This window comes from Petromyzon marinus, chromosome 79, assembly GCF_048934315.1.
Source record: "Petromyzon marinus isolate PM22_M1 ecotype Great Lakes invasive population chromosome 79, UKy_Petmar_22M1.pri1.0, whole genome shotgun sequence".
Classification (NCBI taxonomy): domain Eukaryota; kingdom Metazoa; phylum Chordata; class Hyperoartia; order Petromyzontiformes; family Petromyzontidae; genus Petromyzon; species Petromyzon marinus.
In genome coordinates this window covers 24,161,113-24,186,666 of record NC_133745.1, presented here as the reverse complement: position 1 = coordinate 24,186,666, position 25,554 = coordinate 24,161,113, and the positions used below count along the sequence as shown (strand labels likewise).

Here is a 25,554-nt window from a genome sequence, read left to right as displayed (position 1 = left end):
GGTAGCTCTGTGATATCCACTTTTGTGGGCCGCTATCGAACACAAATGCTTGCACTGCACCGTGAGATATCCAAACATTATGTTATTAGTCTCGTGACACCATTAGTACGGTCGATGATAGCATTGCGCACAATATCAAAACTATTCAATAACATTGAAATATTTAAATGGCAACGCCACATGAGTAACCAGGAGAGTCCTCTTGTGAGTTACACCGAGTTTGTATTCTCCAGCACGTAGTCCATGCGAGAAGTTAGAATGCTTGACAAGCAAGAGAAGCAAGTGGAGTCAGACAAATGGACATTTCCTAAACCTCCTGCATCAAAAGCTCAACGCGCTGACACTGGGAGCGGAGGAGTGGAGTCGCTGGGAGTCTCTTCTCTGTTCCCGTGTTTCATCATCACCATCTAAACCACGGCTACCCCCACACACAAGTACAACACAGATCCCCCATATACAGTACACACACACACACGAGGAAACATACACAGATTCCCCATGTAGCCTCCACAAGCTGTATGGGAAAGTCCAGTTAGTTAGCACCTATTCAGGCTGACATGGCACACGAGGGTGTGGTGTGGCCAGTGCCACGCTCGGCCACCTTTGTCTCCCCAGTGCTGATGTTTACACACTGCGATGGATACTCAGTTAAGGCTGAGTATATAAATATAAATCTACACTTAATAGCAGAATCTGAACATTTATACTGGAGTAATGCAATGAGTGCAGTAGAGACAGGACAAAAGTTACAACAACCAATACAATACAACACGATAAGAGTGCACAGTAAAGTAAAGGTGAACAAATCACTTAAAATATACAAATGAAACTAAACTCTTTTTTTTTATCTTACCAGGAAAGGCCCAGAGCTATTATCTAATTTTTCAGAAGCAAGCCACTAATAATAGCTCGAGGAAGTGGATTATCACGTGAAAATTTATAGCAGCAAATACATGTAAACGGATGTTTCTAAATATGGAGAGAAAAACTGGAGAACCCAGAGGAAAAAAAAAACAAGTGACCACGGAGAGAACATGCAGACTCCAACTATACAGCAGGTGTCAGGGTCGAAATCCAACCCCTGAACTCTTGCATACCAGGCGAGGAAGATGACATCACACCACCATGGCGTTACTTAAACAAATACCTAAAAGTATGCAAGTTCAAATTGCATCAGTTCCCAAGCTTGGGAAAGGCAGCAATAAACATTCCCAGACCACATCCAGACAATGACAGTCTGCCAATAAATGTATACATTAAAATTGAATTATTGATACGTTGTTAAGCATTTCGAGGCTGAAGTGCTGTTATTTGGTATACAGATGTGTATAATCAAAGATAAGAAATATCAAGTGTATTTGTTTAGCCAGGTTTTTAACCTGGATAGTTTCAATTGCAAGTGTGATCCGAGGCACCAAAATCGAAAACTAATCAATTAGAGCAATGAAAGAGAATTCAGAGTAAAACAACTTTATAACAATCGTTAGTACATTTCTTATATCTGAAGTCGGCTTGGAAGATTATTTTTAGACCGATCATAGCGCAACTGAAAGTTAAAATGCATGAATATAAAAAAGATAGAGGGTGAATATTGAAGTCATACATAAATAGACGAGGATATCTGCATGAGTGTGATACACACCCCTATGTACGCACATTCATGACAAACATTCCTACTCAGTGAAACAATGGTGAGCTGCCAGACCATTTAAAAGCCACCGACACCCCTTCCACATGCCACCAACATCGCTTCCCTATACCACATATTCATAAATACACTTACACATTATTACACATTATTGGAATCACCACACTCATCAGCATCTTGGAGTCGCGTTCACCCTTGGCTCCATGTGGAGCTCACAGAGAAAGCTCCCAGCTCATTGTCGTCTCAGAGTCAGGGTCGACGATCGGAGCGGTGGAGGTAAAATGAGCCGGGCTGCTGTTCAAGTCGTGCGTGGACCAGCTCCATCTGCTGCAGGGCCAGCACGGCCTCTCAGCTTATATCTAAATATCCAGGCCTCATAGGTGAGTCCATCTGCTCCTCAACTCCTGCTTCCCTTCCTCACTGAAGCGATTGCCATCCACCCTGCAGCACAGAGAGAGGTTCACGCTGACGCGGGTTCACACAAAGACCCACGCAGCCCCCACAACAGCCATGCTGGATGAAGGTCTCCCCATGCCATGAGAGCTGCTTCACCATACTTCACCACGCGGGTCAGTGCAGGCCTGTGATGGCAAGGACTGCAGATCTAGGATCGTAGTGAAGTACAACGGTGGATTGTGCTGCACACTGCAGTCTGTTGTCTGCAACTTAGCTCTGCTGCCTATAACTCCTGTGGTTATGCGCGGTGGTCACCCGTCTCAGCACTCCAGGCTAAAGCCTGCTTATCTTGCAGATTTAAGATTAGGCACATTCCTCAGTCGTTTGGTCATATTCATTGGTCTGATAATGAATATTGTGATTATTTGGAGGAGCGGGGTCAGCCAGGTGGGGTGTTGGCTGTTGTGCTGTTCGGTTCTGTGTTGTGTTGCATTGTGTTTCTAAGTTTGCTATTATTTTTCATTCTTACCTGATGATGGTTGCTTGTGTTGCAATCGGAACGTCTATTCTATTATTATTATTTGATTTTATTTTCTACGTGACTTTACCGAAAGAACCAAAGAGAATATTAAATGCACTGGAATACACTCCACTACTCACTCCACTTCTGGCAATGGCTCTCATAGCACACAAACATGCTGTGAAGGTCCATTTCCAAAACGTTGCCTTTTCCATATTTTCTCCTGCTAAGACCACAGTGTTACTGACGAATCTAAGTTGTTTTGTTTGTAGCAACAATCAGAGCGCGTATGAGACACAAGCTGCATAACTTACCCGAGCTTCCTCAATGCTTTGTTGGTGATCATGATGTCATGGAGAACTGGGATCGATTTGTCCGTCAGTGAGCACTCTATCAGACTACAGGGAGAGAAGAGGCACTGAGTGGGGTGAAACTGGAAAATAAAAGTGTACACACTCACAAGAAATGGAGAGCAACTCAACACCTTTTAGTACAATAAGGGTGGAAATCTGGTAGAATCAGCTAAACAGAGGGAGTAATCATTTCGGACCCAGGAATGCAATCCTATTTGTCTATTAATTGTTTAATGTGGCTTTGTCCAACACGGCATTTTACAGGAACGTAACCCACCGCATTTGGCGAGGTCTGCAATATTTTGTATTAAAAATCGCGTTTGTCCATGCAAGGCCACTAGATACAGGCAGAGGAGCCAGAATATAAATCTGAATATTTATTTATATTAGAGAATCTGAAAAGCTAAAAAGCTCTTTTTCACAGATGTCCACGTAACCCATCACGAGGCAAAGGCTAGTTTAAACTGTATATTGGGTAAGGATCAAATAATGTTCAAATGTATAGGGTTGGCGAATAAGAGCCATTGGTGATTTATGGCTTTAATAAGAGTCAGGTTGTGGTGTTATTAATGTAAACGTATGGGTGGGCAATTAATGTCAAGATTGCAGCCGTTCATTATATAAAATTCTTAATTGTAATCTATGACATTAAATACAGATGATCATTGATTATATCCAGAGCGTGCCTATCTGGGTTCCAACATCCGATGAAACCGGTAGAACCGCTCCAAAAGCTGAACCAGTCCGGCGATCGGCACAAAGTGCGTGACAAAACAAGCAGCTATGCTTTATTTCAGTGTCAAATAATATATACAGTTCATTACACACTACATACAACAACTTAAACAATGAAAATACTGCACGTATATAAATGTTTCATGAATAATAACTAGTCATAGAAACAGAAAGTATAAAGTGCGATCTGGCAAAAATTGAGTGGAATTCGGCATTCACTAGAGCACCGGTCTGAAGGCTGCATCAGTCCAACTATTGACAAACACAAGTTGTTGTTGTTGTCAAACACAAGTTGTTTAACAAGAGCATAGTACACACATCACCCCATGCAGAGTCTTTGATATTGGAGTGGTGAGTGCGGTTAGTAAATGTTGTGGCCAAAACGTCGTGATAATTTTATAATGTTTTATTTTTATTATTTTATTATTTCCATTCTACGTGACTTTACCGAAACCAAGAAGAGTAAATAGTCACTTTTTACAGCAGGATATTCATTTTGTCTTTGTATATTTACTTTTAGCGATTTTTAGATCGCAAACTATTTAATAACATTAAATATATATACAGAACACCTAAAAATATAATCGTATTTTTAGCTCTTTCGGTAAAGTCACGTTGAAGGGAAACAATAAATAATAAAATACATAAAACAATAAAAAATATATTGTTTTATATATATTTTATTATTTTATTGTTTCCCTTCAACGTGACTTTACTGAAAGAGCTAAAAATATGAATTACTGCAGTCACTAAAGCTTTAAATCAAAATATAATCGTATTTAAGAATATGCAAAAATAAGCTATTTTAAATAATTATGCGATTATCTGGTTGTGTTTGAAAATCTGGCTGCCGGATAATCGATGATCTAATATATTAACATAATATAATTTAAAACAATATCATTGGTTAGAGTTGGTTATGTGACCATTGTAATTGTATTGTTATTTAATAGTGGTTAACAGTGATGTAATAAGTGTGGCTAATAACTTAATTGATAAGTGCATAAAAATTAAGTTATATTCGACGTTAAAATACAACATTATTATGCTATACTGAATATCTTGGTGTTTTGTGTCTGTATATGTGTATATATTTGTTTAGGTGTACTTATATAAGTGTGTGTGCATCAGGACATTACTCACACTAACGTCTCCAACCTCCCTTCTCTCTCCAACATCCCGTCTGCTAAAAGTCGGAGGCCGCTGTCTCCGATCTCGTTGCGACGCAGCCTAAACCCGGGTGGACGGGAAAAGGGACAGCGCTGACTCACTGAGCCCACGGGAACCGCGGAGTGAAACACGCGGTGAGTGAGGGACACTCACAATGGCGGTGCACGTGATCACAGCACACACCGTCATGAGCAAAGCTGCTCATTGTTTAATGCTTCTGTTAGACATTTTATATATATAATAGGTGGCATTCACAAATATCAGTTTACTCACGATCATCCATTCAATTATACTGCACTGTACCTTTATAATATGAAGTGTTTGTGTTTATATAAACACAAAGTTACAAGAGAGGATCACACACAAGTGAAGTACATTTTCATCGAGAACACAGGGAGATGTTTTCAATTAATGTATCTGCTAACAATGTTGTGAATATGAATATTGCTTTAACCTATGTGTTAAACTAAACAAATGTGTTAAGATTACAGTAAAACATTTTTAAAGTGGACTCGATTAAGCAGGACAGCAAGATTAAATGTGTTCACATTCAAATGTTTACTTGACAACGCGTTGCACCAATAATTAGCAGTTAGTGCACAGAGCACAAGTGAGAAACGAACAGCAGAGCTTACCTGAGAATCTTCAAACCTGTGTTGGCCTTGAGGATGACACTGAGAGAGGAACCCGACTTGTCCGTCAGTGAACAAAGATACAGACTGCAGGAAGAGAAGAGGTGGTTAGTCGGGGCAGAGGGGATGGGTGGAGGGTCTGGGCACAGAGTGGGGGATGGTGAGGGGTGGTGGTGGTTGATGGGACAGTGGTTGAGGGTCGTGTTTGTGGCTACTGTGCACAAATGAACCTCGTGTCAACTTTAATAGGAGCTTGCAAATAGCAACTGCTGTTTAGATTTTTGGGTTGAATGTGATGTGTGTGTGAATGTCTACTATGTGTGCATTTGTGTAAGTCCATCTCTATACGTGTTTGGTACATGTGTATCTTAGTGCATGCATATTTGTGTGCATGCACGTGGGAAGTAGTGGTGCAGTGGTTAGCACAGTGAGCCACAAACCTGGTTCGATTGCCGCTCACGGCGAACTTCATTGATGAATATCTAAAACGGCCATGGACCTCACCTAGGTCGACTCAGCCTTAAATTACTACCTGGTGTAGTAAGTAAACATCAGTTGGCTGAGTGTGGTGCTGGCCTCCCAACCCCTCATGTGCCGTTCTGGTCTTCATTAGGTGTTCCCGAACAGTACATGACCCAAAAGTCTGCTAAAAGTTATCTGTAGAATCTCTGTGTATGTATATATAGATCAAATAATCATGATTTATCTTCGATATTGCATCATTCTGTAAGCGGTCACATCTGAAAGCGTTTCATGTAACATCTCATCACAATGTAATTAAAGGAAACCCCCAGTGACAACTGTCTGGCACAAGGTAACTTAGCACCTGGCCTGCATATCGGCATTTCCACAACAACTCTTCCAGTAGCCTCTCATTCCTAATTTCCTCAGAACATCCTCCCATTTCCGCATCAAAAAATATATACAGTACATTATACACTACATACAACTTAAACAATGAAAATACTGCACTTATATACATTTTCATGACTAACAACTACAGTAATAGAAAGAGTAAATATACAGCTTGATCCGGCGAAAATTGCGTGCAGTTCGGCGTTCGCCAGAGCACCGGTCTGAAGGCTGCATCAGTCCGGCGATTGTCAAACACAAGTTGTTGTTGTCAACCACAAGTTGTTGTTGTCAAAAACATGTTGTTGTCAAACACATGTTGTTGTTGTTGTTGTTGTCAAACACAAGTTGTCAAACACAAGTTGTCAAACACAAGTCGATGTCTAACACAAGTTGTTGAACAAGAGCGTTGTACGCACATCACCCCATGCAGAGTCTTCGATATTGGAGTGCTGAGTGCGGTACAGTAAATAGTCACTATTTACAGCAAGATATTTATTTTGTCTTTGTATATTTAGTTAAGCGATTTTTATATCGTAAACTATTTGAAACAGTCAATATATATGCAGAACACCTAAAAACATAATCTTATTCAAGAATGTGCAAAAACAAGCTATTTTAAATAATGATGTGATCATCTGGTGTTTTTTGAAAATCCAGTACCCCTCCCCTCCGATGCTGCTGGATAATCGATGATCTACTGTATTAACACAATATAGTTGAAACAATATCATTGGTTATAGTAGGTAATGTGACAATGGTAATTGCATTGTTATTCTTTGGGTCTTTCGGTAAAGTCACGTAGATAGAAAAATAATCAAATATTATTTTCTATCTACATGACTTTACCGAAAGACCTAAAGAGTATGAATTCCTGCAGTCACGAAAGCTTTAAGTCAATATGTAATTGTATTGTTATTTAAGTGGTTAACAGTGCTGTAATAAGTGTGGCTAATAACTTAATTGATGAGTGCATATAAATAAAGTTATAATCGACGTTTAAATACATTATTATGGTATAGTGAGTATATTTGTGTTTTGTGTCCATATATGTGTATATATTTGTTTAGGTGTACCTATATTAGTGTGTGTGCATCAGGAAATTACTCAACACTAACGTCTCCAAACTCCCTTCTCTCTCCAACATCCCGTCGGCTAAAAGTTGGAGTCCCCTGTCTCTGATCTCGTTCTCACTCAGCCTAAACCCGGGTGGACAGGGGAAGGGACAGCGCTGACTCACTGAGCCCACGGGAACCGCGGAGTCAAACACGCGGTGAGTGAGGGACACTCACAATGGCGGTGCACGTGACCAGAGCACACACGTTCATGAGCAAAGCTGCTCATTGTTCAATGCTTCTGTGTTAGACATTTTATATATCATAGGTGGCATTCACAAAAAGGAGTTTACTCACAATCATCCATTCATTTATACTGCACTGTACCTTTATAATCTGAAACGTGTTTGTGTTCATAAGGGTGTTGTTTTGCAAGACCTCATCTTACAAAAAAGACAAAGATCCCCCGTGTAGCCTTAACAGACTGTAGGGGCAAGTGCTGTTAGCGAGCACCTATGAAGGCCGGAACGGCACACGAGGGGGTGGGTGGTGTTGTATATGGCCCTTTTTCCACAATTAAAATCAATAATAATATTTGCCGATATTTTTTAAATAGTAACTGAAATAAATAAATAAACACCGCTACGACAAGGACCAGCAAACAGCAACGGGAGATCGTAAAAAGGTCGTTTAAATAAATAAATAATAACCTCCGGGGCAAAGAGAGGTTAGCGACTATCTGCAAAATCTCCAGATTGCCAAAGGACAATTCACAAACAAACCTGTTTGATGTAACACAGCCGCCCGGGGTCACCAAGAGGGGAGGGGGGCAATCACGCGCGCGACCGCGGTGAGACAGCGGACGGGGAGGGCATCTGTTTTTTCTCTCTCTCGCAAGAGACGCGGAGAGAGGAGAGGGAATTTCACATTTAAGCTCCGCAAAGGACAGCGAGACAGCGTTCGGAAGAAGACATCAAGCCAGCTCCGAGGCATGGCCTCGAGACATTAGCAATGGGTGCTGTGTCCCGCAGAGAAGAGGGGCGAGGGGACGTTAGGTGCTGAGTTCGGCATGGGCAGACAGAGTATCGCTGAAAGTTATTATACATTCATCCTGATGTTTTGAGTCGCTTGCAGAATCGAGGATTGCGATAAGCTGTATCATACTAAGCTATCAGAGTTGTGTAAGAGGTGTGCAAATACAATTTTCAAGTTTTGAGAGTGAGCGACAATAGCACACTCGACAGTTCAACAAGACAACAGCTCAGCAAGCGCCAGAAGAGGGTGGCGAGCGGCAGGCTCCAAGGGGGCCCCGCGATCAACCGAGGATGCGAGGCTGGCAGAGTAGCGATGTGCCACCGAGTGTGAGTTCAGAGCTGAAAGAAATATCGCTAAAAGACTTTTATTCTACATTGAGTGCCAGCTGCCAGCAGCCAAGCGTGTGCTGACTTGGCTCATCCAGCAATGGAAAGAGCCTGACCAGCCGCCCATGAGCAAAAGAGTCAGCGAACCAGCAAAGAGCGCGTTCGAGCATCTCCACAGAGAGCACGTGCGGCGCAGCTACTACATCAGTGGAAAGAGACCGTATCTGCCAGCACGAGCAGCCAAGCCGACGCCCCGAGCAAGAGAACAAAGCAGTTCGTATAACCCTCCCCCCACACTCTCACCCTCACGACGCATCACCCTGCGTCTGTTTCAGGAAGACACACAACACGCATATCGGGACAATCAAGAAGAGTGACATTCCAAGGTGCTGATCGTGAAGAACATTGCTGCCTATTGAGTTACGTGGATACGGTCATTTAGAAGTATCTCAGTCGTTCGTTTTCTTTTAATGGCATAATCTTGCCGATGAATCCATTGACGTATACTTTTGCCTTTGAGAATAATAATTGTTTTGACTGCCTTTTCGCATGAATATCGTCGGATGAACTACTAAGGACTTTTTATTCGTATTTTCCATATGCTCGTGGTACCCAGAGGAAGCAATCAATTGTTCCGTTACCCAATTAACAACGTGATTATTGAGGGTTGAAGAGATGGATCAATGAAATGAACATTGCCTGTAGTACTATGCTGACAATTTCAAGTACAAAAATTTCCATATTAGAGTGTTAAGGTTTTTGTGTAGAATAGCGTGCCTGCATGTTTTAACGACTCTCCCTATCACCAATTAAGCTCGCGTTACGCAGTGGAATTAATAATATGTGCAGTTGTCAAAGTGAAACAACGCAATCGTTGATGTTTACTGTGTTGATGCTGTGTTGAAAATTCCGAGCTTGAGAGTTCGCATATCCTTATGTTAAAGTTTTGTTTAGAATAAAATTGATTAACGCAGAAGTGGTTGCGTGTGTCCTTCCTGATTTCGTGCGTAATAATCTTATTTATAAGAACTGTATTCTGCGTTGAGATCTCAATTTGGAGACCTGACATAAACACACTAATACACTCAGTAAATGTTAAAACGAGAATAATTGTATTATACCGATCGATAATACGAAGTTAAACAAGGAAGCTGAGCTGACTCTGGCATGCTCACAGCACCTGTATAACTTCATACGAAGAATTGTATTATTCCGATTGATAATCCGACCCTCGTCAGCGAGGCGGGGCCTAATCATAATAACGGATTGCAATAGCATAATCACACACACGAGCATTAATGAATATGATTATATCTCGAATTAGCATAATTTATGCGCATAATTGCATCACCTAACATAATTGCGGATAATTACGCAAATTCCAAATTTCATTTAATTTTTATTATTTTCATCAAAATTTTCACAACCAACATATACAACAGTGACCTACACCACCCCGACCGCCTTTGTATCCTTAGTGGCAATGTTTACACACTGCACCAGGTCCTCATTTGAGGCTGAGTCGACCTAGAGGGAGGCCCAGGTCCGGTTCAGATAATCGTCACCGGTGTTGGTCGTGAGCGGGAATCGAACCCGGGACGCCGGGTTCATAGCGTAGCGTAGCGCTAATCACGACACTACTACTCCTCGTCTACACACCTACATACACACACAGTAACGAAAGTAAATAACGCACATACATGCGTATATTCACTAATTTGTCCATGGCGCACTCATATCACTGGATGAATTGCGCCTCATGAATGTGAATCCTTATTATATGAAGATTCCTTGCATTCATTTTCATGTAAAAAAATACTGTCACATTAAAACTGCAGACTCAAACAGGGGTGTGTAAAGTGTGTACAGCAGAGGTCTCACTCCGAATCAGTCGAGCGGCAATATCTTTTCATCGGTTGCGTAACGCTGTGTGGAAGCTACCTGGTCTGTCGCTCCGCACTAAGCTTCAGGTCTTCTCGGCCACGGTCATTCCCTCCCTTCTCTACGCTTGCGAAACGTGGACCCCCCTAATGGAACATCTTCGCCGGTTAGAAACATTTAGGCTGGCCTGCCTACGATCCATCCTGGGTTTAACCAGACTGGATTGTGTGAGGAGCTCACAAATCCTTGAAAGATCTGGGCAGGGTCCCATCGGTGAGCTCCTCCGGCAGGCAAGGCTGCGATGGCTGGGTCATGTAGCCCGCATGCCCAGCCAACGCATGCCGAAACAGCTTTTGTTTGGCCGGATTGAGGGGGCTAAGCGGGCGCGGCACGGGCTAGAGAAGAGATGGAGTGATGTGGTACAGGAGGACGTGGAGCTGAGTGGACTTGCCGATGACTGGTACCAGCGGTGTCAAGATCGGCCTCTGTGGAGGAGGCTCGTGAAGGATGCTACTGGGCAGTTGGAGGCAGTCGCCCTCCAACAACAACGGAGGGCGGAGGAGCGACGCTCACAACAGCGAGCGGAGCGCCGGGTGGCTAAAGCACAGCAGGTTGGCACAGTAGGGGGCACAGGTGGTGCATCAGCCAGTTATCTCAGTCAGTCGACCCGTGGCACCTGGGTCTGCCCCGTGACCACCTGCCAGCGGGCGTTCGACACTTCACGTGGCCTCAGGGTGCACATAGCCTGGCACAAGCGTCGTGGTGACGTCACCGCCACTTAGTGGCGAATGGCGGTTGTTGTTGTTGTTGTATATTCATATATGAGAGTGTGTATATTAGTGTACATGTGTAGTGGAGTAGGAAGGTGCATAGTGGAAACAGCGTGATTACATAACACAGACAGTACGGGTTATGTTGGGTCAGCCTGTAGCGAAGGCAAATACAGTGCAGGTTATATTAGGGCAATTAAGCTGGGTGAGCCAAGGACGGCTGTGATTGGCTGGAGCTGTTGCCAAGTCTAGAGTCGCGCCTAAAGGTCTGGAGGAGAAGCAGGTGCGAACGACGAGGAGCGTGGTTGGGACGCGGACTAATTAATTGGGGAGTAATGAGAGCGGGGATAAATTGGGGGGTCGGCAATTGGAGCGAGGTTGTTGAAGTTGGAGAGCTTGGAGTGAACAGCGGGGAATTGAAGTTGGAGTCAACAGCAGGGAATTGAAGTGTGGAGAGCTTGGAGACAGAGAGTGGAGAGACAGAGTTTGAGAGACAGAGTTGGAGATGGAGCATGGAAACAGCATAGCGATAGCAGAGCTGAAGAAGAGAAGCAGCCAGCAGTGGAGAGAGCGTAGCGATGGCGGAGCTGAAGAAGAGAAGCAGCCAGCAGTGGAGAGAGCATAGCGAAGCTGAACAGAGACGAAGCAGTTAGCAGTGGAAAGAGCATAGTGATGGTGATAGCGGTGAACAGAGACAAAGCAATTAGCAGTGGAGTGAGCATAGCGACGGTGATAGCGGAGAGCGGAGACAAAGAAGTTAGCGACGGAGTAAGCGAAGTAATCATGGGGAGTGGAGAGACAAAGGTGGCGAGCGAGTCGAGTGAAGCACGGTGAGCGAGCCGTGACGACATGGATACTGTAAAATATTGAGGACATGCTGAAAGTTGTAAATAAAGCGGTGTTCGAAGAAAGACAAAAGTTGTCCGAGTGAAATCGAACACTACATTTCGTGTCAGAGTGACTACGAACCATGCCGAGATGTCAAGGAAGGCGGCCAAGAAGAAGAACGTGCCGGTGGACTCATCCGACGACAGCAACGACGAGGACGTGCTTGCCCGTGTCCTGCCAAGTGGCCGATACTCCTCCGGAGGGCCTGGTTGAACGAGAGTCTAGAGAATGAGACAGCGGTTCGAGCGAGGCCGAGACCCCCGCACCGTCGAGTGATTGGAGAGTCCTCATGGCCCAGTGGGAGGCCAGGATGGCGACATTGACGGAGGCGTTTAACCGCTTTGTGACATCGGACCAGATGCAACCGACGGTGTCAAGTCGACCAGCAGATGTTGCCGCGGGGTCGGAGCGATTGGAGAAATCCGACGACGATGAAGCACCACCATCGGGAACAGCACGGCGACTTCATGTGCAGCGGTTCGAGGCCAAAGTTGGGGATTGGACGGCATTTACAAGACGGTTCCGAGCAGCTTATCAATCTCTGGAGTGGACTGAGGGTGCCGCTCTGCGGGCACTGCCGACGGCCCTCGATGATGATACCTTGGCGACATTTAATGGATTCCCTGCCACCGTCAGGTCAACAATGGATGGGGCATTCGCGGCAATGAGCAAGGTGTACGAGCCGCGGTCGGTCGCCAAACGTAGATTCCAGCAAAGGAAGCGGGAGGACACGGAATCCCCTCTTGCATTCCGCAGCGCGCTGTTGGCCCTCGCTCAAGTAGCATACCTGGCGATGGACCAGGAGGCCCTGGATTCCTTGCTGCAGGAGAAGCTTTTGCAGTTGGCCAAGGAGCTACGAGTCGTCCTTTCGCTTCCTGACAGCAACAACGACGATGACATGTCTCTACAGATCGCCAGGAACATCAAAGTCAACCTGGACCTCCGCGATGAGCCAGCGGTGGTGGGTGCGCAGCTGCTGTTGCTGAGCGCTGCCGCGTCCGAGAGCGCGGTGGCGGTGGGCGAGGCACCGCCGATTGCAGCGGCGGCCGGGGTGCCACCGGCGGGCATGCTGCGTCGCCCCGCGGTGTATGGATGTACTACGAGTGCGGACGGAGAGGACATGTTGCCCGCGACTGCTGGTGGCGCAGGGGCGGCCTTCCAAGGGCGCCGACCAGCTACAACCGAGGATTCTCCCAGGACCGAGGATTCCGGGTGAGTCGCGATACATTCAATACACGGCCGCTCTTTCCACATCACCAATCTGCGTCATCTCACCCATTCACATCTCATTCGTATGTTGCGCACGGTCAGGACGTGTGGGGCGCGTTGGTGCATCGTGTTTTGGGAGCTGCGCCGGGGTCGTCGGATGTGATGGCACTTATTCAAGGGGTGATGGTCAGAGTTATTGTTGACACGGGGGCTTCTGCGACCCTTATCTCGTTACAAACTTTTTGCTTATTGCCAACTTTGCCCCAGGCCCTAGAACCGGTTGATGGGCCGTGCATAGTAGCAAATGGTGGCAGTCTCGGTATTATGGGTTGTATGGTCGCGACGAATCAAATTGGCGAAGTGAGCGTTACGGGGAATATTTTGGTTTCCAAGGCCTTGGCGGTACCGTGTTTGTTGGGAACGGATTATTTGCAAAGGATGCCACTTAGAATTTCTATAGAGAAAGGGGTGTTTGGAATTGCCATCGGGAAAATGTCTAAAATTTTTGGGAACGTCTTTTAAGCTTGCGGTTGCGAATGCCGTGGTGCAGGCCGTGGTGAGCCGCACCGTTCGCGTTCCGCCTGGCACGCAGATGCTTGTGCCGCTGCGCTTTAAAAAACAGTTGCCTTTCGGCGAGCAACAGGAGGGTATATTGCTGACGCCCTCAAATGCTGTATCACGGATGCCCACTTTGGTAGGGGCTTTGACTATTGTACCGGCAAATTGCGACCCTTTAATACAAATTGTAAACGTGGGACACGAATCGGTCGTCATTCTGGAGGGTACAACGTTGGCGCATGCAACGGCAGCGCCGGGTCCGGAAGGGGAGGCGTGTTTGGCAACGGGACAGAGTGAGATGTTGCCGGGTGATGGAGATGATCCGGACTGGTTGCGAGATCTATATATGCAAAACCCTGAACTAACGCCTGTGCAGCGGTCGCGTCTCCATGGGTTTCCCTTTGAATTCAAAGATGTGTTCAGCGTGATTACATGATAACACAGACACTACGGGTTATGTTGGGTCAGCCTGTAGCGAAGGCAAATACAGTGCAGGTTATATTAGGGCAATTAAGCTGGGTGAACCAAGGACGGCTGTGATTGGCTGGAGCTGTTGCCAAGGCTAGAGTGGCACCTAAAGGTCTGGAGGAGAAACAGGTTCGAACGATGCGGAGCGTCGTTGGGACACGGACTAATTAATTGGGGAGTAATGAGAGCGGGGATAAATTGGGGGGTCGGCAATTGGAGCAAGGTTGTTGAAGTTGGAGAGCTTGGAGTGAACAGCGGGGAATTGAAGTGTGGAGAGCTTGGAGACAGAGAGTTGGAGAGACAGAGTTTGGGAGACAGAGTTGGAGACAGAGCTTGGAAACAGCGTAGCGATAGCGGAGCTGAAGAAGAGAAGCAGCCAGCAGTGGAGAGAGCGTAGCGATAGCGGAGCTGAAGAAGAGAAGCAGCCAGCAGTGGAGAGAGCGTAGCGATAGCGAAGCTGAACAGAGACGAAGCAGTTAGCAGTGGAGAGAGCATAGTGACGGTGATATAGGAGAGCAGAGATGAAGAAGTTAGCGGCTGAGTAAGCGAAGTAATCGTGGGGGAGTGGAGAGACAAAGGTGGCGAGCGAGTCGAGTGAAGCACAACGAGCGAGCCGTGGCGACATGGATACTGTAAAATATTGAGGACATGCTGAGAGTTGTAAATAAAACGGTGTTCAAAGAAAGACAAAAGTTGTCCGAGTGAAATCGAACACTACACATGTAAGGTCTAATAAATCTGAAAATCTAAATAGGCTCGAGGCTGGATGGTGCTTCTACCCAAGACTAACATGTATAACAACAGTTGTTGTAGCCTGCGGAGCTGCGTTATGGCAATGGAACAACATTCATCTCTATGCTCTACACCAACCCACACTGACAAGATTGGTGATGTCTGGTCAAATAACCCCCAAGACCTGCATGGTGTGGGAGTGCCTTATCCAGCAGTAGACTGACCAAAGGCTGTACTTGTACATGTGTAGGAGTGTGTGAGTTTATATGTACACTATGTGTACGTTTGTGTGTGTACATGTCTGTGTGTATATACGAGTGTCTTTGATTGTGTATTTATATGCGTTTAGGGGAATGGTGGGAAAGTCGTTGGCACATTACATTACAAACGAAGTGACCTGGGTTCAATATCCGTAAACAGCATCAGTGGTGAGTGATGAAAAAAAATTCTGGTCCTGGAACTCCCGTAGGGTGACTCTGCCTTAAATGAGTACCTGGTGGTGTTAACATCAGCAATGGGGAGAGAAAGACAGCCAAGGACGGTGCTGGTCAGGGAAGTGCGATCAGCACTTGCCTCAAAAGTGTATGCAGGCTCCACGGGGAGATTGTCTTTGTGCTCTAAAGTGCAGTGTAATAGTGTGTGCTTGTTCCCTGTCACTGGCTTCACTTTCCCCACCAGTTTATATGGGCTACTTGGGGGATCATTGTCTCTTTAATGCTTTACAACTAAGATTAACACCCATTACCAATTAGCTGTCTCTGTAGTGGTGAGCACAATCACTGACCATGATCCACTGTGAACCAGGGGCTTGAATCGGACACGTGGATCAAACCGTTACCCTCACTCTCCACCGCAGTCGCAATCAGGGCTACATTTTCTCAGTATGGCCTAAGGTCACCTCACTCCCTGCATATAGTGTGAGGGCTATCATTATCGCTAATTAAATGTTGCTGAAGATGATGGAAAACTTTACAGCATCCATGAATATGCATAACTTTTTTTTCCTTTTGTACTTTAACGTACAGTGAGTGCAGCATTCACTGTGGACCCACCTACTCACTGTACATTTACTTACCCACTCACACTAATTCACTCATTCACCAACCCACTCACACACTAATTCACTCATTCACCAACCCACTTACACGCCACTCACATCCTCACTTAACTCCACATATTCACTCATCGATCCACCCACCAAGTCACCCACCAACTCAAGCAGGCACGCACTCACTCACCGAACCTCATCCCTCAGTGGATGAGTGGGAGTGGGTATGCGGCTGGAGAGTGAAGGTATGGGCAAGGGTGGGGGATGGGTTATGGAAAAAGTGAAGGCAGGTGCAGATTGGGGGTTAATGGGAGGTATCAAGGGAGGGGTGAGCGTGGCGTGCGGGGAGAGGAGTGAAGTGAGTGAGGACAATGATGGCAGTGGCAAGGGGAAGAATTTGTCAAAATTTGTGTTCATGCTTGGGCTACGCAAGACCGAGTGTTTACGTGAGAATGGAGTTACATTGTACTGTATGCACAGTTAATAAGTGAGGATTCTTATAGACAAAGATCTGCCGTATAGCCTTAACAGACTGCTGGGGAAAGTGCCGTTAGGGAGCACCTATGAAAGCCGGCATGGCATATGATGGAGTGGGTGGCCAGTATCACGCCCGGCTGCTTTTGTCTCCCGAGTAGCGATGTTTTACACACTGCACCTGGTGCTCAATTGAAACTGAGTTGATATCACGCACAATTATGCACACACAATTTGTGAAGTAGTGAATGCAAGGTGTGCCAGTCTTACACTAGATGTTTACATCTGTGCAGTCCACGCTGAAGCCTCTTCATTTCCTCGGTGCCGATGCCACAGCCGAACAGGTTGAGTGTCTCCACAGGTTCTTCTCGCTGCAGCAGGATCCAGGAGATGGCAGCGCAGTCTGGCAGGGACAGCCTTGTGAATGACAGGTCTATCTCAGTCATGGACCGAGTGACATCACTCAGGGACTTGCGGTCGTGCAGCTCGTGCACGCAGTGCAGGAGACTGTTGAGCCTGTGTTTGTCAACCATCCGATTCTTCATGCTGCGATTGAGCCACTCGATTATTTCCTTTTGATAATCTGCAGATGGAGGATCCAAGATACCCTCAAAGAACTTCCATGGAGTGCTTGATGCCAGTCCACAAAAAAACCTCTGAAACACATCAAACCTCCCATCTTTGCTGTCCTTAATAGCCTTGATGACGTCATTCACTGGCCATGTTGAATGTGACAGATGCAGAGCTATCGCTGCAAAGAATTCCTGCATTGTCAAGTGTGAAAATGAATAACAACTCCCTTGTTTAATGCCCTCACATGTGAACACTTTGTTGATGAATGTACTTCCTAGTTCAGAAGAACTAACAACAAACTCTTCTAGATCTTTTTGGCTGAACATCTGGATGTTTTGCTGAACCCCCTTCAGAGCCATATTGCCAAGAGACGATACAATTTCCTTGGCACAGCAGCTGCCACGTCCATGGTGTACTATGAGCCCAAACACGTATTGTGTGAAGAGGTCGGTCATTGATTTGAGGATAATCTCAGAATGTTCAGACTTTTGTAAATGTTCCTTCAGTGTAATGGCTGCTATATGGCAGAATGAAGGGTTCTGGGACAATGTATTCACTGTTTCATTTTCCTGCAGGAGCTTGAGTGCCCTTTCTGCTAGACTCCTATCTTGGTAAAATTTGTAAAAAAATGCTATTTTATCTTTGTTGGAAAACCCAGTGATTTCAACAGCTCGATCAACATTCACTTGACTCAGTTGTTCCATGGCAATGGGTCTGGTCGTTATCAAGACCGAGGCCTTGGGCAAGAGATTTCCATTCACTAGGGCAGCAATGATGGCTTCTACTGTTGCCGTCTTACGTGGATCGGTGCACGCATTGGCATAGTCAAGGCGCTTTCCAAACTCGTCCAACCCGTCCATAACAAAATGGGTTCTCTCTTGGTTTGCGAAAACCTCATCCGCTTTGTTTCCCAAACATGAGTGCAGCTTAGAAAACAGCTCTGCCAGTGACACCTCTCCAATATCATTTATCTCCCTGAACCTTATGAGCACGATGTGCTCAAAGCGTCGTGCAAATACTTTCTCACCTGACAGCAAGCTGTGCACAATGAATTTGCTCAACATGGTTTTACCGCTGCCTGGAGTCCCCACTACAATAACCAGTCGGGGGTGTGTTTTTTTTCCAATGTGATCAAAGAGCTTCTTGTAAGTAATCCCTTCTCTCTGTGCTCTCTTCATCAGCTCCTCGTGCTGCTTGCCTCTCGCTAGTAACTCGTGCTCCTTGGTTTCTTGATGGCGGTAGTAGGGAACCAGAATTGGCTTCACCATCCTCTCCAGCAAAAACACTGCAGGTTCTCCAGGTCGTGCGTCGTAGTTTCGTGTTAATGATGTCAGCTTCAGCAATAATTCTCTGAAATCATCACCAGGCTTATCTAAATGACACAAATAATTTAACGAGCAGATCAGTTTCACTTACAATAAAAAACATATTCCTATAGCAGACAAATATGTTTAAAATAAACTATGTAAAAAAAGCGTAGCGAATTCATTCACCATGGATAATGCAGCAACATCATGTACATCATGAATTATTGTGTGGAAGTTTTCACGATGTGTATTCTCCAAATGCAATTTTTATAAACACTGTACCTTTTGTAAAAAAATATGTTTTATCATAACAAAAATGCTATCACCATGTGTCTTGTTTGTTTTGCCTGTGAAAAAGATAGTACCACATTTAGCATTACCGTGTACATCAGCATCATCACAACCTAATTCTATCAATCTGTGTGTAAAATGCACTGCTTGCCTTATCCTACAATTATCGATTTTTTTGTCTAGGATGTTGATTTTTTTTTTATATTTCACTGGTATTGGGGCTGTGTTTCCTCTCCCATCTCAAGCTGGCCTACATCACGTAGCACGGGGGCTACACTGGTGGAGTGCAGTACACCAGCCACAGTCCTAGCAGCAGAGAAGATGAAGTGCTGTCACTTCCACAAGAACAGACACATGAATCACAACACTCGTAGCATCCCACGTGATACATCGTAGGTTCACTTGAACTTCAACTAATCTGGCTACTGCATCATCAGCAAACACTGTGGCAGCCACTACATTGTGGAGAGTGTCGATTTCCAATGACAAATTTGCTCAACAACTTCCATCAGCTTTCCAAGGAAACATTGAACCCAGTCTCTCACCACTTGGGCAATGGTGACCATGAGTAGCCTGATCCCTCTGTATCTGATCTTATTTTAATTTCTCGGGAATCATATATTCGGAGTCATTATCTCCCGTGGACTTTTTTACAAATGACGAGGTCTACAAATTTGACGTTGAATCTGGAGTGAAGTATAACCAATCCAGTTTCAGTTTCATTTATTTTGTATAGCCCTGTGAGCCATTCGGCTCTTGAATCGGGTGCAACTGCAACAAACAAAACCAGGAACAAGAAACATCTTAAAGTGACTACGCGCAAACAGAAAAATCCAGGAAAAAACAGCAAAGTCTTCCGGAAAAAGCACCGTATATCAATGCTGTGTGCAAACATCCCAGTGGGATGCAAGCCAAACAATTACAACCATAAGACAATTTAGATTAAAGTTATCAGTCTAACTCTGTACTACAACAAATAAATATGGCTAAACCAAAACGTTTTAGAAATCACTAAAATAAAGCTATAAAAGCAATGTAACAGTGATCATAGGAACTAATTTAAATTTTACAATAAAAGATACACATAACATGTACTACCAAACTTTGCAGCCATAGCTTGCTGCATGAGTCACTCCATAACAGCAGGAGTATCAGTAGGAGTATCAACATTTTTCAAGAGGAGAGAGTAGGTTCCGTTTCATGAGTCAATGGCATTAAAAGGCGGGGTGTCATTAGAAATAGCAGTCATTTCTAGATTTAAAGCTTTCGTGACTGCAAGGATCCATATTCTGGTTCTATTCGGTAAAGTCACGTTAGTAAAAAATAAAACAACAAAAATCACGACGTTTCGGCCACAACACAAGCGGCCTTCATCAGGTGAAGGGACCAGGCTGTCTCGAGGACAGCGCTGGAGTGAAACACAGCCACACTCAGACCGCGACCTTTAAGCTGTGTGCAAGGGAACAAGGTGCCTTGACAAAGGAATTAGCATAAAAATTAGCATTTGATTGGCCGACTTAGCATGATGAACGGTGTAGAGGTGGTTTACATGCGGGTGCACATTCCGGTTGGCGTGGGGGGGGAGGGGGAGTTTACCTATTGATGGTGTGAAAAAGGAATTTTTAAGAGCTGCGAAAGTTTGGGGTACCACTACTTGAAAAATATACTGTACCATTGAAAATTAGTTTAATGTTTGGTTCGATTTACAACATCTTTCCAATGGTTGCTTAATTTGAAACCATCTTCTCGGTTGAAATTGTGTCTGTGTTTGTAGATCTGAATTGCCTCGTAAACAAATTTCTGATAAAAACCCGTGGGTTTGCAAAGAACCTTGGTATCGGAGAAAATTATATCGTGATCACCCACAGTGTTGTAACAGTGATCAGCTACGGCAGAATAATTCGTTCTGCCGTGTTTCAAATCTGATTTGTGCTCGCGAATTCGGTCAGAGACATGTCGCTTTGTCTCCCCGATATAGCAAGCACCGCAGGTAAAACTCAATTTGTAAACCCCGGGGTACTGTAAGTCAGGAATGACATCCTTCACGGATGGGATCAGATCACGAATTTTGTGTACTGTATTGAACCGGACCTGGATCTTGTGTTTGTTTAGAATTTTGGAAATCTTTTTAGTAATGCCTGCTATATATGGTAGTGTGATGGTTTTCACCGGAGTATCAAGTGGTTGTTTCTGTATGGAGGGAGAAACAGCTTGGCGGATGGTACGGTCAGAGTATCCATTCCTTTTGAGGGCCAGGTGTACATGTTTTAATTCACGGGTCAGGTGGTGTTGGTCCGAAATGCAATGAGCTCTTAAAAATTCCCTTTTCACACCATCAATAGGTAAACTCCCCCTCCGCGCCAACCGGCATGTGCACCCGCATGTACACCACCTCTATGCCGTTCATCATGCTAAGTCGGCCAATCAAATGCAAATTTTTATGCTAATTCCTTTGTCAAGGCACCTTGTTTCCTCGCACACAGCTTAAAGGTCGCGGTCTGAGCGTGGCTGTGTTTCACTCCAGCGCTGTCCTCGAGACAGCCTGGTCCCTTCACCTGATGAAGGCCACTTGTGTTGTGGCCGAAACGTCGTGATTTTTGTTGTTTTATTTTTTACCTACGTGACTTTACTGAATAGAACCAAAGAGAATAGCAGTCATAGCTAGTCAATATAAAAAAATTAGGAGTAAAAAATGTCCACAAAGGAGGAGACATTATACTGAGAAGAGCAGATAGCCAAGGACCGAGCCACGTGAAACACCATATAATTGGGACTTCTGAACAGAAGGCAGTCCTTGCTTGCAAAAATAGGGCTCACTTTTAGAGGGGAAGCAGAAGCAATGGGGAAGTGTGAGAGATGCCTGCGTAGCCATGCCGATTCAATAGGATGGAGTGGTGTGTGGTATCCAAAGCAGCCCAAAAGTCAAGAACTAGAAGCAGCTTCCATAATTTAAGAGAGGTGGTCATTCACCCAAAATAGGGAAACAGTTTCAACGAAATGGCCTTGATGGAATCCAGATTGTACCAAGTCATGGAGACCAAGGCAGCTGATGGGTTTGCTGCCATGGCCAAACATATTGGGCTTGACACTTGAAAGAGAGCTTCATAGCTCATTATATTCTTCCAGCTCAAATAAAATGCCTGTCTGAAGAGGTGAGAGAAAATCACCATGTTTAAGTCATTTGCAAGGAAAGGGAGGTGTAGGATAGGACAGAAATTCAGGAATGTTGGGGTACAGTGTGGATGCAATGTTTTGATACTGACACACATTTCCATTATCCATCCATCCTTTCCTCCAAATTTCTGATCCCTTGTACATACCCTGCTATGGAATGGAATATGAATGTCCTCCTCCTGAGAGGGATGTTGTTATGCAAGAGTGGTGCAGTTTGCGAATATCAAATGACAGTTCATATCAGTTCAAAGCAATTCCTTCGCTTAAACTTGCCAGAGACATGCGAATGGTTACGTGAAGTTTAGCATCACTCACGAGAAGCTGCTCCAGGGATGGCTTTACCCGCAGTTGTGCTCAGATCGACACCCATCACGTTGAGCTGCTGCTCATGCTGTGATATCCACTGACCCAAGAGAGGGATCTCGGATCTCAGTGGCACCAGCACATCTTTAAGGAATCTCATGCACACTTCTTCTCCATTGTTGAGCACCAGGTCAACCAGGTCCCGTGTTCGTGCCATGGGGTTATTCTCGCTTTTGAGGGACGCATATACACTGTCCAGGACTATCCCTGTTTGATAGGAATAGTCAAGCACTTCTGAAGACTTCGCCTGGAGGTATTTCTGCAGATTCACTTTGTTGGTTTTAATGCTCTCACATGCAGAAACTTTTGATGCCATCACGACAAATGCATCGAGTCACCTGAAGAAAATGAAAACAAACCATGTGTCACCTGTAAGCATAGTCGTGTAATTTTAGACAGGTACGGGAAAGAATAATAATTATAAAAATAAAATGTTGCTACTAAAATCTGAGAGGTCTCGGTTAGGTACAATTGTGACTTTAGGTATTTGATTGTGAATACATTGAGTTATTTAAATTGTAATGAAAGCTTAAAAATTGTCATTGGAATATATAGAAATACATACAATTGCATCGAAACACTTTAGGCATCTCAAAACACTCTTCAGTGCAAGCATTTGAACATTCACATGAACACAACACTACGATAAAGAAAAGTAAAATGTAAACCTAATTCAAAACACCACACAGGTTTAGCAGATTAAGCAGCTGCGTGACACCACGTGCTCACTGCCTCGACCATCGTGATGCCACGCAGACGGCAAATTGCGTTGTAATGTGCAATGATCGGGATAGCGTCACCTCTAGTTGAGTGACGATTAGAGGGTGGGAGCCAGGTTTGATCTTGGGTAGTCCCTATGTAGTGGGCACTCCCATGCTCTCAATGTATGGGTAGAGGGTGCTCTGAGGTTGTCTAGCAGTGGTATGACGTCACATACCGCGCTCCCAGCAGCGGCTGGCGGGGCCATTTGTGAGGGGGCCGGGGGAGCCGACGGAGGGAGCCGATGGAGCCAGGAGGCCGACGGGGCGGGGGAGCCGGGGGGGGGGGCGACGGAGCCAGGGGGAGGGGGGGGCGACAGCGCGGGCAGAGGGAGCCGACACTGACTTTCTCATACATCATACACTGACTCATTCACACCATGCACTGACTCACTCACACATCATGCACTGACTCACTCACACATCATGCACTGACTCGCTCACACATCATGCACTGACTCGCTCATCATGCGCTTACTCACTCACACATCATACACTCGAACAACCACTGACCCATTCACTCATCATACACAGGTTCACTCATCGTGTGCTGGCTCACTCGCACATCATACACTCACTCTGCCGCTGACTCGCTCACACATCATACACTGACTCACTCATCATGCGCTGGCTCACACATCATGTACTCACTCAACCTAATACTGACTCGATCATCATACGCTGACTCGCACATCATACGTTGACTCGCACATCATACACTCACTCACGCTGCTGCTGACTCACTCACACATCATACACTGGGAGTGTCGTGCTGCCAGCTATGGCTGCAGGTTTTGTCGTACATGTTATGTTTATCGTTTGTTAATTTTAAAATCACAGTTCCTATGATTACTGCTGTTACATTGTTTTTGTAGCTTTATTTTGGTCTGGTTGTGGTTCAATAGTTTTCTGCAATGTAGATTCATATTTTGTTTGTTGCGTTTGCACCCGACTTAAGAGCCGCATGGCTCACAGGGCTATACCTAATAAATTAAACTTGAATACGCTTCACAGAAATGAGTAAACATGACCTTTTGTGGAGGTAGTGTGTTTGTGTGGGGAAGCCAAAACTTAAAGTACACACATGAGGCAACGTCAATGTTACTGTAATGTTCATTATGTTAAATAAATCACTTATACAGGACAGCAGTGGTCCAGGTGTCTGTGCAACCACCTTCCTATGCCTTTGAATCTCCACTTGCACTGTCTCTTAGGAATTCTTCAAAATTAGCGGCACGTTACATCATCATCAGCAGCCATTGTCTCTCTACCGCTGGATGAACGCCTCCCTATATTTGTTTAACGTGAGAAATTGATGAAGAAAATTCTTAATTTAACATTTTTTATTAGTATCAATAATAACGAAGCATCTGGTCAGTGAGTATGCACCACGTGCATTTACAACAGCATGCAGAGCATGAGACTATAACGAGTTTTGTACATCATGTTTGTAAACCCAAGTAATCCATTCTTTAGTATGAGATATTTATACATTTAACTCTTTGTGTATTGAGCTGTGTGTATTGCATTGCTGCAAACTAAATATCTATACTGTACATATACAGGCCGGTCTGACTTAACCAGCGTTCTTTCTACAAGAAGGTGCTATAACAAGCAATATTAATTTATCCCTGGGGTGTCACTATATACGTATGATTTTATGAGTAGTCAAATAGTACGAGGAGATAATGCAATAGGGAGAAGGGGGTGAGGGCGTGGGCTTAGTCGCTTTTTCTCTCATACAGCACACATCTCCACAGGAAATGAAAAAAATAACACCTGGCAAATGGACATACATTGATGTTTACGCCCAAGGCGCAACAACTCTATTGGTTTCACTATCGTGCAGCTCCACGCTACACACAGCAGACGCGTGCTCCCTACAGAGGATAAACTGTCGAGCGTCTTCTACGCCGACAGAACGAGCTTCAACACAAACATCCCCCATGTAGCTCCACAGACTGGTGGGTCAAGTGCTGTTAGTGAGCCCCTTTGAAGACCTGCATGCAAAGTGGGGTAGAAATGGCCAGCACCACACCTGGCCACGTTTGTCTCATAGGTTATACTGATTACCCATTGTACCAGGCACTCATTTAATGCAGACACAACCTAGAGGACCCAAAACCAGTGTAGATATCACGTGCTATTGATAACTGTGGCTGAGTTTGTTGTGCAGCATGGCTCGCCACAAACACACATAGGCGATGTACACAAACATACAAGATACAAATGAGAAAAATCTCCCATATCGTTTTTTACATTATTGGGATTAGTTCTGCTAGTGAGCACCTAAGAAGGCCAGTACGACACATGAAGGGGTGGATACATAAACACAATA

At 44.9% G+C, this 25,554-nt stretch overlaps 1 protein-coding gene across 2 annotated transcripts in view; it reads right to left on the bottom strand.

The window, feature by feature from the left end:
- Positions 1 to 1,454: 1,454 nt before the first annotated feature.
- Positions 1,455 to 25,554, bottom strand: part of LOC142907489 (NACHT, LRR and PYD domains-containing protein 3-like) — a 32,881-nt gene continuing 8,781 nt past the window's right edge. Inside the window, exons 2-7 of one of the 2 annotated variants that reach the window (XM_076057061.1) lie at positions 22,411 to 22,796; positions 17,021 to 18,695; positions 5,458 to 5,541; positions 4,796 to 4,882; positions 2,879 to 2,962; positions 1,455 to 2,089 (exon numbers count right to left, since the gene is read on the bottom strand). In XM_076057061.1, the coding sequence (XP_075913176.1) occupies positions 2,023 to 2,089; positions 2,879 to 2,962; positions 4,796 to 4,882; positions 5,458 to 5,541; positions 17,021 to 18,695; positions 22,411 to 22,774 (2,361 nt within the window). In that variant the 5' untranslated portion in view covers positions 22,775 to 22,796 and the 3' untranslated portion in view covers positions 1,455 to 2,022. Of the gene's footprint in view, positions 2,090 to 2,878; positions 2,963 to 4,795; positions 4,883 to 5,457; positions 5,542 to 17,020; positions 18,696 to 18,816; positions 18,836 to 22,410; positions 22,797 to 25,554 lie in introns of those variants that run through there. The other variant, XM_076057062.1, reaches the window with a different exon arrangement.